This window comes from Copidosoma floridanum, unplaced genomic scaffold (genome assembly GCF_036245765.1).
Source record: "Copidosoma floridanum isolate Cflo_tuat_1 unplaced genomic scaffold, Cflo_Japanese_pri ptg000007l, whole genome shotgun sequence".
Taxonomy (NCBI): Eukaryota; Metazoa; Arthropoda; class Insecta; order Hymenoptera; family Encyrtidae; genus Copidosoma; species Copidosoma floridanum.
The window spans coordinates 11836966-11852146 of record NW_028321884.1 but is presented as its reverse complement, the minus strand read 5'-3'; the positions used below and the strand labels follow the sequence as shown (position 1 = coordinate 11852146).

The window sequence follows — 15181 nt, the reverse complement described above, 5'->3', positions numbered from 1 at the left end:
CATCCACTTTTCATTTGCTTTGAAAATCGATTGAAACTAGATAGCTTCCCGCTCTAAACTTTCATTTGAGACCCATCATGGATTTATTTGTCATTCATCCTGGTTTATATACATAAGCATTGCCAGTGGCATCCAAATACATGGAAAATCAGCAAAAAAGTCCGACATCCCCGACTACGAGGACCCAACAAATTGGTTCAAAGGTTCTCCTCCGTCATATTAAAATCCAAATACTTGCAATCGTATGTATCCGACCAAAAGCATTCCAATGACCAATTCACCTGAAGAGTAACATTTTTTTTTTTTACCTCCGATCCAGTTCCAACCACCACCATTTTTCCCAAATGAAGTGTACACAGAGCACAGCCGGCACCACCACGTACCTATTATCCATATAATCCCGATCGGAATGAGTTGGTAGCGCATATTGTTACAACACCCAGTCGAGCAGTAGAGTAAGGAGGCGGTGGCAGGATGAAATAAGAGAAGACGGAAAGGAGGAGGGCGAGAGCTTATAAATATACGTGCACACAAGCCCGTGGCATTGGCGGCGTGGCAAGCACGCACACACGAGAGAGAGAGAGAGAGAGAACAGATTGAGAGGCATTGGCAAAATATATATAATATGTGTGCCGTGAAAAAAGCGCAAACAATAGGTGGTATAGCTGCTGCTGTTGCAGGACTTGGTTCTTTACACACGAGAGCCCCTGCAGCTCATGGTGTATATGTGTGTGTGTGTACCTATATGGCGACGTCTGTCTGCAGATCGGAAGGCATCAGAGCCTCCTCGCGCTTGGCATGGCAATATACACGAGGCTCCCGGCAGCAACAACTGCGGTGGTCCCCTCCGACAATATCTCTTTCTAGCCGAGGATACGACATGCAGAGAGAAAAAGATTGAGCCTATCGCACGTATACCTAATAGCATCAGGTATACACGCCTATGGGTACGTGCGCGTGCTTTGCCGATTTTTATTGCAGGGAGAAAAAGAGAGAGGCCATATGGCACGGCTGGATGGTACGATACGTGTATTGTATATGCCTCGGTTGCGCGATGCCATTAGCTGGGTGCAGTGTATATACCCACTGTACTCATCAGGGTGTGTGTACGCGAGTATGTGTGTGGATATGCATGGGGTGGCGTCGCCGATGACGATGGGGAGATATAGAGGGAGCGATCAAAAGGGGAGAGAACCGAGTAACGCGTACAACAGAGCTGTAGGAGATCGAGGGATGAAGGAGCAAGTGCTCGTTTTGACTATGCCCAACACTATCCATGCATGCTTGCAATTTGTTGTTTATAAAACGCGTGACTAAAAAGTATATACATCTGTTTGAATATCAAGCAATGTAATGTTTCCATCGTTGTTTTTCAAAGGAAACATTTTTTTTAGAGAAAATGGCCAAACCATCTCCTCGTATATACCTTCCTTATTATATGTGGTGTTTCGTAAATAGAGGAAATAACCATCCAACTCAATATTATCAGGGACATACATTGGAAAAGTTTACATATTATGACAGTTTGCAATAAACAATATAATGCTTTGTTCAAAAACCAAGGTACAATGTAAGTGCTGACACTACGGGCCGTTTTTGCAAAAGGTAAAGAGCCATTTTAATTGGCTATCACGTGTAGCAGCAAAAATGTTTGTATCCACGCCTGCGTATAGGTATAAAGGAATCTTATCTACAATCTCTCAGAGTAATAAACTCGTTAACGTATTTTCATAAAACACACGCTATATTTTTTTATCTTCTTGGAAATATAAATACCATACCATCATCCAGGACAGCTGCGACGCGTAACATGCGTATGCATATCATTTGTATAATGTACGTCATGTATATACATGTGCATGAATGTAAATTTAATCAATCAACCAAACGATCTGATGATATTAAACTATGATAAAGACAATCAAGTTCTACCACCGTAATAGACACCAGAGTGACAAGTCTGCACTGAAACGAGCCAAGGGAATAAGTACCATCAGCTTATTGCTAACGAACGCGACCACCACCTACGCGGTGCACAAGTATTATCGTCGTAAAAAACCTCAAGGGTGCACGTAGAACCTGCACGCAGGGCTCTACTTATCTGTATTTATTCAACAACGTGACTCTGCACTTACATACGTAGGTATATATACGAGAGCAAGTTCACGTGAACAGTTAATATGCGTAAGAGAGACGAGGGGGGGGAGGGAGGGAGATGGATGGTGAGCGATAAGCTCGGGCGCGCCGCGAGAAAGAAAATGAGGGAGCCCGAGTGAGAGAGGAGACGACGGGGTGGAAAGCAGTCGGGAGGGACATCTGGCCACCACCTGCCTTCCCGGCTCGTCGCGGTGATGCGACTCCCCCTATATATAGTACGTATACGAGCTCTCCAGTAGTGGGGTGTACGTGCAATTATATGCGCGGCTCTGCAGTATACAGTTGTACTTGTATGTATATGTATACCTACGTATGAGAATCAACAATCGGCCAGAACCCCGTTCTCTCCCCATCCCCGACCTTACCTAGCTGTCTGCGTCCCTTTTGTTCCCTTCCCCCTGCCCGTGCGCGAGCCTCCCTCTTGTACTTCACAGAGAGCTCGATTATACTTGACCGCGTGTATAGACGCAGTCGGTGTAATTGCATCAACAGCAAACCAACTCGAATGCGAAATAGCGAGCACTGCGGGTGCCCGCTGCGACGACGACTCTTCCATTGCTACCTCCAACCCGACTCTTTTCTCCTTTTGGTCTGGGGTACACGACGATGCCGATGATTTTTCCCGCGGAGACCCGTCCACCCTTTTTTTTTTTTTTTTTTTTTTTTTCTTTCTTCATCGGAGCAAGGTGTTCTTTAATTGAAGGTAGGCTCCCTCGGGCCCATCGGTGACTCTGTCAAGTAAATTGCACGTCGACGTGACGACGGAAAACCGAGAGAGCACAGAGGAAATAAGTAGGTTAACGCACAACACCTGCCTCGCGAGCATGATTTACACACGCTAACGCGAGATGCTATAGGTACGCGTATACTATATACCCTCGTACCCTTTCTCTTTTTTTTCGACCCCTTCCCTATTTTTCAAGGTGCGGAAAAGTAATAAGGGGGAGGGGGGATGTGCATGCACACTCGAGAGAGAGAGAGTTTCCGCTGTTTTTTTTTCAATCGACACCTATCAGGTTCGTGGAGATTACTACGTCGAGCGGAAGTCTGGATGAATTATTTGGAAAAGTACAAGGGAGGGGGGTAATGGGTGGATATTAGACGGGGAGTATTGCGACGATGACTTTGGGACTTGGACGGTTGGGGTGAGTGTGGGGCATGTGTACACGTAGCACCAGAACGATTAGACGCAAAGAGAGACACCCCACCGTATGAAAAGCGTAATAATGAGAGCAACAATTACGGAGAAAAGCCCTTTGTATTTTTCAAAAGCATCGCTTATTTCCGGAAAAATCAGAGGAAGAAGAACCCTAGAAGAAAAAAAGTCATCTAAATTACCGATTTTCCCATACCCTTGACATCAAAGCGTATCGACTTACAAGTCGAATCGCATACAGGCTAGAGTACACATACTAATGCTCACACTTAATATATATCCTTGGCCGCGCTTGCGCTCGTCGTGGCCATGGTTTCCATTCTTGTTGTTGTACCATATACAGCACGTAAATAGGGCGGACTGGCTTCTTCATCCCCTATATGTGACACGCACGAACAAACTCACACACAAGTGCGGGGACGAGTTTGGCGCGCAAAAGGCGGCGGCACCGGGGCCCTGACGCTCCCAGTTCCCATAATGACAAGTGCACATGCGGGGACTATTACTACTACCACCACCACCTTTTTTTTTTTATTCTTCTTTTCTCCTTCTACCCTCCCTCCCTATGTGCGCATGTATATTCTTCCTCCTCCTCCTTCTTATTGGTCGTGGGAATATCTCCCTCGATTCGAAGGTGAATACACTTTTTCGAAATTCGCGCGCATGCACGCACACACCCTTGCGCTCCCGTACTAATCCCTTTCTTTGTTCCTGCCCTTCATTCTTATATGTCCATCTTTGGAGTTGTCGCTTGAAAAATACTCCCACGTGGTGTAGAAGTTGCGCGCCTTTTTTCATCTACCTAACGGTGGTATCTTTCATTTACAGAGAGTTAGAAGATTATTGTAAAAATTTATTTGGATTTTCGAGATTTTTGACTTGTACAGGTTTTTACATGGTTCTCTGGGTGAAAAAAAAAAGAGAAAAACACAGCGAAGGGAAGGTAGTAAAGACTATGCCACCATACTCTGTTTTTATTTCTGTCATTTAAACGGGAACGGACTGACGCAGTAACTTATAGAATGGACTCGTCAAGTTGGATTGCCCCAAAATTTTTGGGGAACACCAATAATTTATCGTCGATCAGGGGACGATTTTTGTTGAATTTGCCCATGGTCACCTTTAGTTCATCGTCGTTGACCGTAACGGAGCTACAACCATCATCTTTTCCATAACGCGTACCCACCACATCTCAATAGTTAACATACACACGGATTTCTTGTACTTGCAAAAAAACCTTGGATCATACATGACCAAGGTGTTGGAAATCAGTTGACTAACACGCATATGTTCCACCCAGACATCGAATCGACCTCCCGATCATCATCATCATCACCTTCATCATCAAAAACGTCGGGTCTTGCCTACATACCAGATATAGATATAATATACACACCAGGGCACCCTTGAGCACTGCACGAGTCCTCGAGTGAGGCTAAAAGAAAGCAGATGTGCGCCGCCAGCCAATTGCTCGAGGGGGCTGCGTTTGTTACACCAACATGCACGTCGTCTCGGTCGGCAACCCCATGGCACATTCCTTCTTTTCTCTTTCTCCATCTATTAGGTATGGAGAAAACGGAAACGTAGTATGATGAAGAGAGAGAAAGAGAGGGGAGGAGGGAAGGGAAGAGAGGAACGGAGGTTAAAGTCGAGGGAAAGAAGAGAGTGTACATAATAATATGTAGTAGCGAATGAAGGAAGGACGCACGGAAGGAATAGGGAAGGAGAAGAACAAGAAGGGCTGCGCTACCGCTTCTTGTTGCTTTTTTCCCTCCAAAAAGAGAGAGAGAGCAGAGTATAGAGGGCATTGTCGGGGGACGACGACGACGCCACTGTTACTAATACTGTTATATACGTATTTTCTGTGAGTATTATTATTATTATATAGGGGTGTGCAGCTGCTATCAGTACTTGTATGTATGCCGTACATGCCCCCTCTCGTCTCCTTGAGATCTGACTTGTGCACACGTACGTACGAGCAACCGATTCCCTTATTCAGATAAAACAGCTTTTTTTTCCTCCTCTCCTTCTTGCTCCTGGATGGGCGACTTGCGTTTTGTACATTCTGTGGTACTTTACTAAGGAACGGGGAATTCACCGATGGACGTGTTGCGTATGCATAGGTACACGAGTTTCTTCTCTATGTATGTACATTTTTTTTTGCGAATTCATTACATGATGGCATGTTGGATATAGCAACTTTACCATCACCCTACACTTATATGGTACGGTAAAATTACGGTGGACTCAATTATTAAAGTTAATTAGCGTTAGAAGCTTACTGAGCATCGAAACTCCAAAAGGGGGCAACCATCTGACCCCATCATAGTATTTTAAGGTATCCCATCACGACAAACGACCGAAAGTATTTTCATTTCAATGGATTAGGACTTCAAGATCAGAAGAAGATTATCGTGAAAAGAGGAGTAAAAAGGATGTTTGCAGCGAGTAGAACTATCTTAAGTACTATGAATTATAAATTTTTGTGGTATCATTGAAATGTAGAATCTCAGACAATCACACGGTTCGTAATAGTTACCCTCAACATTTTTATGTCCATGTGATGGTCATCATCTCCGTTATATACTCAAGATAAATATAAGAAACTTGTACCATATAATATTTCCATTCTATCGCTCAAGCTCCAGAAATACACGTGGGGAGTGTCCAAAATGGAAAAATTTATCGCCAATACGCATCAAAGTGCCCATCCTGACTCCAACACCGTACCATCTATTTGAAATGAATAGGTAGTCTATACACATACACAACTTACATCCGATAAAAATTAAAATACAGATCGCATTCACGTGTAGTCGAAGAAGTCGCAGCCGGCTCCTTTGCTCTCTAAACACATAAATGCGGGTGTACCACATGGACTTCCGGTCTTTACTTGTTAGCTCTTTTTTTTTCTTTTTTTTTTATCACGTTTACCAAGCGTGTAAATACCTAAAAGGGAGAATTCTTAATCGACTGCCCGGTCTGCACCTTCTTGTACCCTATACCTATTCCTTGCTTTACTTTTTCATCGTCTTTGAGTATATATATATATTTTCATGCGGGGTATCGACTTTTTGGCGTGTACCTGTGAATACAATACACAAGCCGGCAGCAATAGAATGGTATCGAATGGTATAGTGGGTTCCTTTCTTTTCATCGGAAAAATCAGTCGAAAATTAAGCGCACGCAAACGTGGTCAGGCATTATTAGGTGAAATCGGTATAACAGAGTTATGACAAAAGTTTGCTGCAAAGTTATGTGAGTTGGAAGAAAGGAGCCCGCGCGTGTTCGAGTTCAAGAGGAAGAGGAGAGACCATTGCAAACACGCGTGCCTGCAACAAATATTGGATGGCTGGTAAAAAAAATGTGCGTAAGTACAGGAAATCGTTTGTTTCCGTCCACTGTTTCTGCTGCCGGTCGTCTTCCGACGTACGCGGAAAAGAGATAGGCTGTTTCAATACGCACCTTTTGCGCCGCGGGTAGCGAAAGCAATCAAAGGCGTGTGTTACCTTGTTAAAGCTCATTTTTTTACTTCAAAAGGCTACTATTTACTTTTTTGATTGGTGCGAATGGTAGTTATTAAAAACAACCAAACATTGAAAAAAAAAAAAATAATAATAATAAAGACAGAGAGAAACGCGCAACAGGTTTAATTCATGCGATTCGCAAAATCGACGACCTCGTGACTTTCTCGGACGCCTCGAAAAACGTGCCTCTCCGTGACTGCTAGCCTTTGTTCGCGAAACCACCCGGCTGGCTCTCTGTGGTGCAGCTCTTGTTTGCCATTGCGAGGACACTCGAATACTTATATAACATCTTTACGGCTGCACGGCGCACTGCAATTTCGTATATAAATAACCAGATTCACCGGCATATGCGTGTCTTGCGTTTCAGTCGTTTGTAGTATTGTGTAGGTCAATGCGAATAAAAGATTCTAGTTTTTTCGGAAATTTTAGATAATCCTGACGGTCGGGAGGGATGGGTAATATACTTTTAGTAATTGGAATTATTGAAAAACTTTTTAAATCATTGACAAAAAATGAAATATCTAATTAAACAGTGATTTTAGAGAATCTCAGTAGGATTTCGGAGTTGCACGAAAATTTACCTTGTACAAGAGTATACGTAGAGTACACCGTCTGTCTACAGTTTTTAAAAACTTCTTTCTCATTGTTGAATTTTCGCCACCTGTCTATAGAACTGTAGACATTAGTTCTCAGGTTTTTTTTCCATCTTTCAGAGAAAGAAGATAATAAAATCCACAATAGCGCATGTGCATCCCCTTCATTTTTTCATCAAAAATATGGGGTAAATTTTATAAGCGATGTACCCCCTGCAATTAACGACGATCGGCATTATAATCTTATAAGACGTATCACGAAATTAACGTACAGCACGCGAACGTTCCCTCGCAGCGTTTACGGCGAAAGGGACCTGTTATATGGCCTTGCGATTATACACTCGAGGAGAAAAATCCCCCGTCGACCCCCCCTCCTTCGCACGGTAGTTCAGCCTAAAGACACTCTCGGCGGAATCATCGGTTCGAAAATCGGCGCGCCTGTTTCTCAGAAAATGTATCCTCCTTCATGATGTTTTCTCAAGCCCCCGGGGGTGTCTCTTTCGCTTCGACTCTAAGATAAAATAGAAAATTTTCACGATCGTAAAGTTGAGAGCCCCTGCAACAATAACAGGTTCGTGATTTTACGTGTAGTACACAGTTTGCCTGGTATACACAGTGTACGACACGTAATCCAATGCTAATTGTCAATATGGGCATACGTGATGCCGAGGTTCATTGAATTACATATTGTACAGCTGTCTAGAGTTGGTAAGTAGTGTCTTATTGTCGCGTGGGCCACTACTAGGCAGAAGCTCTACGATCGTCGATGCTACATGTATAAAATGGCACTACTTGCGGCTACGTAGGTACTGTTAGGTAATGAAAAGTGATTTAAATAAAAATTTTCTCTTGTTTATAATCATAGCATACAAGCAATGAAAACGTAAATTTAAAATTTTCTGACGATGACGTCGTTTAAATGATTGCGAGAAAAATAGTTATTTAAGCAGTGATGAATGCAAAACGTACAATAATCGCGTGTTGTTATACTAGTTGCGATTTCCGGTGTGTGTACCAAATGCGATACGGACGTCCGATTTTTAAGTACAAGAAAAAAAGAGAGCGCTTTCTCTTCGGATAGAAGGCGAGAGCAATTCATGTAACGTTTGCAGAGAGAGAGTATAATATAAAAAACGAGAGTAAACGGCGAAATCGCGATAAGACCATATCCTTTTTGATATTTCGGTATCGAGGCATTCGAGGCTCGACTTCCGGTGCCACAGTTGCTGTGCGCCGCACGACATGACGTATATAAATAGCCCGACAAAGTGTAACTGAATCTGGTGATTTTGTGAATTGATTACATTATTTTTCGCAGGAACGGTACGGAACGGTACATAGGTATATCGATTAAAACAACATATGTTTTGATAACAGCACACTTAATCCCTACTTGGTCAAAATTGATACAATTTACAGTGACTTTTTTTTTTAATACTAGTTTCTAAGTAATGATCTAAAAAGAGGAAAAAAAAAACTACTAAGCAATATTAAGTGAACGGTGTTTACGGGCAGATTTTGGTACATATACTATTTTAATTTTTGTGAAAAATAATTTTTTACGCTCAAAATGTATTAGACTAAGGCCTTTTTTTAATACTACTAAGGCAGTAGTCAAAAGAATTTTTTGCATCAATAATAATGTATTACAGTTTTAAAAAAATAAAAATTTCAAAATAGAATCAAAGTATTTGAAAAAGTATTGCTTAAAAATTTTATAAATAAAATATTTTAGTGAAAAGTGACTGTTAAATCTAGTTTTTGTATAATTATGAACCTATGGATACTTTATTTTATGAAATATTAGCTAAACGCACCAATTTTGCGCCATTATTAACCCACGTAAAAAAAAAATAATTAAAAAAAAAAAAAAACAATTGCAATCCGTCATTCGTACGAGACGTAAGTATAGTACCTGTGTTGTGTAACTCGGAGCACACGCATAGGAAAAAACACACGCCAATGGAGTCAATTATGTGTGTCGCACTGCCGCAAGTCGAGAACCCCGCAGCACCGACAGTGTTACACAACTACTCCGTATACCTATACTACAATCAGCTATATATACCTACTCGTAAGCGCATCAAGAACACGAGGAGAACAATAATATAAATAATCTGTCACGTTTACTGTCATATGGCCATTACAACAGAGTGTCGCGATCCCGATGAACCAACCAAGGCTCTGATTATATATATATTTCGCGCAACAAATTCATTCGATACTTTGGCGTGCAAAAAAAGAAGAGCACTTTCGCCTGTATACATCAATCAATAAATAAAGACGAAGCTTCATGCAAGAGTTTAAAAAAAAATGTACGTAAGTACGGAAACAACAAAAATAAGAGTATATATGTACACGAAAATTTTCCACGACCATCGCACAAACTCTCATAAATATACATGAGCAAGAAGTGTGTATATATATATTTTTTCGCTGGGCATACCCGATACCGTTAATTGCAAAAAAACGCCAAGAGTGGCGCGCGCAGCGCTATTTTCCAGAGCACAAATTTAATGTAAGTATCATGCACTTGTTCAAGATGACTACGCATGATATTGTAAAAAAAAATAGTCGACCTCTTTTTATGTTTCCTATACACGTGAAAAGTGCGCAAAATGTATTATGGCACATTATTATTCGTACGAAATTGACCACTTATCTGTGACACACATAGTTCCCGTTATCTACAAGTACACTCCACACGATAAGCACATAAAATAGAGAAGAGTAAGTACCATCAGAGAGTACTTGCACTTCTACTATTTCCTCCCTCCACGTTATTTTTACGTATACTTGCGTGTTGGTAAAGCACCTATATAGATAGATATACTATCTCCAAATGAGTTGGCTTTTAAATTCTCGAACGCTGACCGCATATAGTTATGTGTACATATACACCCACATGTGGTGCACGCACACACATACAGAGGCGTTTGTTTGCGATATCAATGTAACGATGAACGTAAACAAGCAGAAATGTCTAGAATCCGTATTTATATCATTGTGGAAAGCAGCCTTTTAATCTAATCTATTACATGCTTGTATACAGGGTAATTGAATCAGAAGAAACAGCCCCAAATTTTGTACACTCCCACCCCCAAATCTAGGAAAAAAACAAACATCCTACAAATGTACTGCGAAGACTAATGTTATTAACATATTTATGTACACATAAAATTACATACGCGTACGATTAATGAAGTAGTTGAAAACATAATAAAGTAAAGGCATCAAGACTTACGCTTCGGTGGGCGGAGGCGAGTAGAAGCTCGAGTGGTAGGTATTGATGTCGACGGTCTTGCCCGGCACCAGGAGTCCCGACGTGCAAGACGGCACCATCGATTCCATGATTATATACGTATTTATATATATATATATCTCTCTCTTTCTGTCTACCTCCCCCAAATAGCGACTGTATTATTGTTACCCTAGTTTATTATTGTCACAAGTCGACCCAACCACACGCACACTCGTGTAACAGTCGTCGCAGCAGCTCATGTGCACGTATTTATATATAGATTGGCTAATGCGCGTTTAAAGAGAAAAAAAAGAAGAAAAACAACCTGGTGCATTTACACGGGTATATATATATATATGTATATATGACACGGCGCACATAGGAGGAGGCCGTTTTACACTATATCCATGACTCCAGCGGCCAGCGTATTCGTTAGGTGCAGTGTGTTGTTATATGTATATACTAATGTTGCAGATTCACGGGTCTCCCGCACACACTTGCTGATGATGTTGCACAATCACCGTAGCGCCTGCCATTTCGTCTTCGACATTGGCACACCGAACATCGTTATTATTTTCGTTGCAAACCAATGTTGTTGTACACACGTTATATCCTATCAACGATCCGCGCGTGAGAACATATATATAAATATTTATTTTCTCGTTATCACTGCACAGGATGATGATGATGATGATAATAATATACCAAAGAGACCAAAGACGATGATAACAACAAACGCACGGAACTGATGGATGATCTTATATTATACATATATATTATGCACGACGGCGGCGTCTGCTACCGCCGCGGCTTATTGATTCTGGGACAGTCGATGGCGGCGGCGACGGCGGCGAATGGAAACTGCAATGTGTGCGCGTTTAGTATACACGGCAGCTGCGGCGGCGGCTACGATCTTTTTTTTTTCCCGCACTCGCGCATGCGCATCGACTGCGTTTTACACACACCACGCAACGTAATACGTATATATATATAACATCTTCCTCCTACGCTTCTCCGATTTTTTGAAAAAAAATTCACTTTTATAAATATACTGTATATATTACGGTACCGATCGCTTCGTTCTCCTGTTTTTCGCGCAACGAACTACTCGTATGTCTTTGGAGTAGCTTGTTATATATTATATACTTTTGTTTCATACACGCACCACAGTTATGTATATGTATATGAAGGGGGGGGTGGTTTTTTTTTTGCTGCACTTGCTCTCTCTCTCTCTCCGTTTGAAAGCGCGAGTTACGTAAAATTACACTTTCGGTCGTACACGTATAGCCAGTGCGTATATTTAACGACGGGGAGAGAAAAGGGGGTGGATGGAGACGATCGCGTATAGATAGAAAGTCCGTGTATAGTGTGGGGCGGCGCTGCTCGTGGTGCGAGGGGGAGCCCTGGCACTCACTCTCGCGGGCGGACCGCTCGCTTCGAGGATCGGTGGCGAACTGAAGAAACCGCGCTGCAATGCTCCGGCCCGTGCTGTATACCTATACGGCGCCCCGAGGGGTTTTTCGCCGCCGCCGATGAGAGCCGCCGGAGCGGGGAAAAAAGGAAGGGCGGACTTTTGGAGCCTCTACGTGTGTTGGTGCGATGGTATTCCTCGGCTCGTTTTGCCGGCTCCCACGGCGCGAGGAGCGTTGTGTTTTGCTGGGAGGGGGTTGTGTTGGGCGATACCTTTTCTTTGTTGTGCACAAAACACTTTAAACAATTTTACACCTGGTTGATAAATTTACCCTGCCGAACTTTAAACTGATGAAATTTAAAAAACTTGTTGACGGTTGGAGTGACGAAAAATAAAGGGCCATTATATTAATGAGGCATCGTACCCTGCACGGTTATGGGTGTGCATACGTTAGCAATAGATAACATTAATTGAAGAGAAAGAAAAATTTTGTCTCTTATCTTTCCCGGATAGCCGTCTACTTGCCCATCGTACATGCATTAGTGTAAACACGTACGTGGAACCTTCAAAAAAGCAAGGAGCATCAGCCAAGGACGGAATATTATTTCGCATCAACGTGCGCTGGTGCCCACACAAGCTGCTATATATATATATGTATATATGATATAGGGGAGAGAGAGGGACTCGTCTTCTCTTAGGCGTCGGCGGGCGCTCGCGAAAAAAAGGACCTGCGCCGAGGAGGCGCGCCCGTGTATGTGTGTACGTGTTTACGTCCCCTCTTCTCTCTGCTTCTTCTGCTGACTATACTTTTTTTTATCATATTCCTTTTGATAATGTTGCCAGTCTCCTTCTTCCCTCTCCCGATTCTTCTTTTCGCGACTCTCTACCAAACTCCCGTGTGTACTCGGGACATACGCGTCTTTGGGGGTCCTGCGTGCTTTTATTTTGCTCTGGTCAAAGATTGCGGGAGGGCTTTTAAATTCCCGAGGGTTCGGGGCTCTTTAAATCACAATACCGTGGTCTCGACGTTGGTTAAAAGTACTTTCGAAAGATTTAAGATATTCTAATCCGCCGGAGTTTGAATTATCATCAGCTACTACGGCTCTGGCACATCCATGGGTGGAAATGGCCCAATTTTGTCAAAAGTGCCGTGGCGCTTACAGCAGTGGACACCGTAAGTATATCTTATAACGCGTATCGTCAACACATGTTACGCAACTCACCTTTACTCCGATTATTCATTTTCAGTGATAAGTTTGTTTCCTTTAATTATGCAAGCACAGTATAATATACATCGGTACATTTTTTTCGATGGAAATACGAAAGCCACGTGGTCAGGCCAAAAAGGAAGACATCCATCTCGAGGAAGACTCGTAAGAAGGCGAAGCGCATCCCCTGATATATTATATACACGCAGGCTCGAGCGCGCGAATCAAACGCAAGGACGTCGGAAAGAGCCGAAGACGCCCGAAATTCTGGAGGGATGCTGCCGATACCACAAAATATACAGACGAGGGAAAGGCTCCTCCTTTTTTTTTTGGCCTCGTTTTTAAAGGTGATCATATACACATGGGAAACTTGTGTCACGGCGGTTCGGCGATTTGTTTGGATGGTACGAAGTGACTCCGTTCTGACTTTGACGTGTGATTTTAATATTCGAGGCGCGCTCGGATCAATAGGTGTACACTGGATCAATTTTTTTTTTTTTTCCAGCATCTGAATTTTCGAGAGATGCCCTTTGTCGCGCAATCCCATGATCTCGTAACGCGTGCGAAAAAATAATAATTGGTTGCGGGGTATGCAACGCGGAGAGGAGTAGCCGATGGTACTTTAGAGGGATGATTTTTTTCTTTTCTTTTTCTATCGTGAAAAAATAAAGGTGCGCACACGCGTTTTCCAAGCAAGCGTGGGAATCTTGAACAAAAATAGCACGCGGATTGTACTTGTGTTTCATTGTAGCCACGGATTTTATCCTCTTCTTCGTCTTCTTCGCCACAATGGCCTAATTCAATTTGACGCCACTTCATTCTTTCTTTTTTTTTCCACGCGTGCATACAAAAGCGCTTCGCTCTCGATGCTCGTGGAAAAAAAAAAACGGCAAGTATATTTATATTATACGCACTCCGTATTTTAACCCTTCTCCCTTTCGACGCGAATGCATATGGTGGTTTTTCGTGCGGAATCTATGAGAATTTCGCGAATAACGCGGGCTCCTTTGTACCTCAAGGGTGGAACGACCCCCCCTTTTTTTTCCACGGGGATGAAAGGGGTGAAAAAGGACTGATTTGGGCGAAAATGGCACACCCGAGCCTTTCTTTTTCTTTTTTTCACGCGCACCTTTTTCATATTTTTGTAAAGTAACGGGGATGTATTTTAACATTGTGCGTGATTACTATGAGGTTCAGGAGATAGATGTAACAAAAGTAATCGATCTCGGGGACAATAAGAGCCGAAAACGTGCAAACTAGAGGCATACGTGGAGTTTATTATAGATGTATATATACAAGTGGTAACGCGATCTCCGATTAAAGCATCGAAGACCATCCGACGTATGAATGTTTCCTGTGAGGAACAAAACATTTTTTGCGTTATTTTTTTCTTCAAATAGATACAGACGTGTGCTTAAAAAACTGCTGAGCCGATTCTTCCGACAATCTACCCCATAATAGACGTGCGAAAAAAAATGGCCAAACCGAGAAACCTGTGAGGTGTATGCAGATAAGATAAATTATTTATGTATTAAACAATTTAATAAATTAACAAATGAATATTAATTTTTTTGAAAAAAAAGGAAGATATAATAAAAACAATTAAAAGTAACGTTAAAAATAACAAAAAACTATGCCGACACTACAGCCTGCCTCCCCCACCTCGATCGATATCAAACGATCGCAGGGCTGCATATCTCTCACACATGCATGCAGCGCGTATAATACGACGCAGCGACCGTTTCCGACACAGCCACATAATATATAGGCTTAGCCATTCGACCGATTCTCTCCGCCTGACCTGCACGCACCAGCATGTATGTATATAAGTATATATTTTTTTTTTCGTCCGCCCTTAACCCTCTACCCGGTGTACAGCAACGCGCGC

The 15181-nt window shown here is 42.4% G+C and overlaps 1 protein-coding gene across 1 annotated transcript in view; it reads right to left on the bottom strand.

Moving 5' to 3' along the window:
• The window catches only part of Myb (proto-oncogene like protein Myb), a 35447-nt gene extending 23338 nt beyond the window's left edge, over positions 1 to 12109 (bottom strand). The window contains exon 1 of the mRNA XM_089588562.1: positions 10678 to 12109. Within this exon, the coding sequence (XP_089444688.1) occupies positions 10678 to 10784 (107 nt within the window). The 5' untranslated portion in view covers positions 10785 to 12109. The remainder of the gene's footprint in view (positions 1 to 10677) is intronic.
• Positions 12110 to 15181: the final 3072 nt, after the last annotated feature.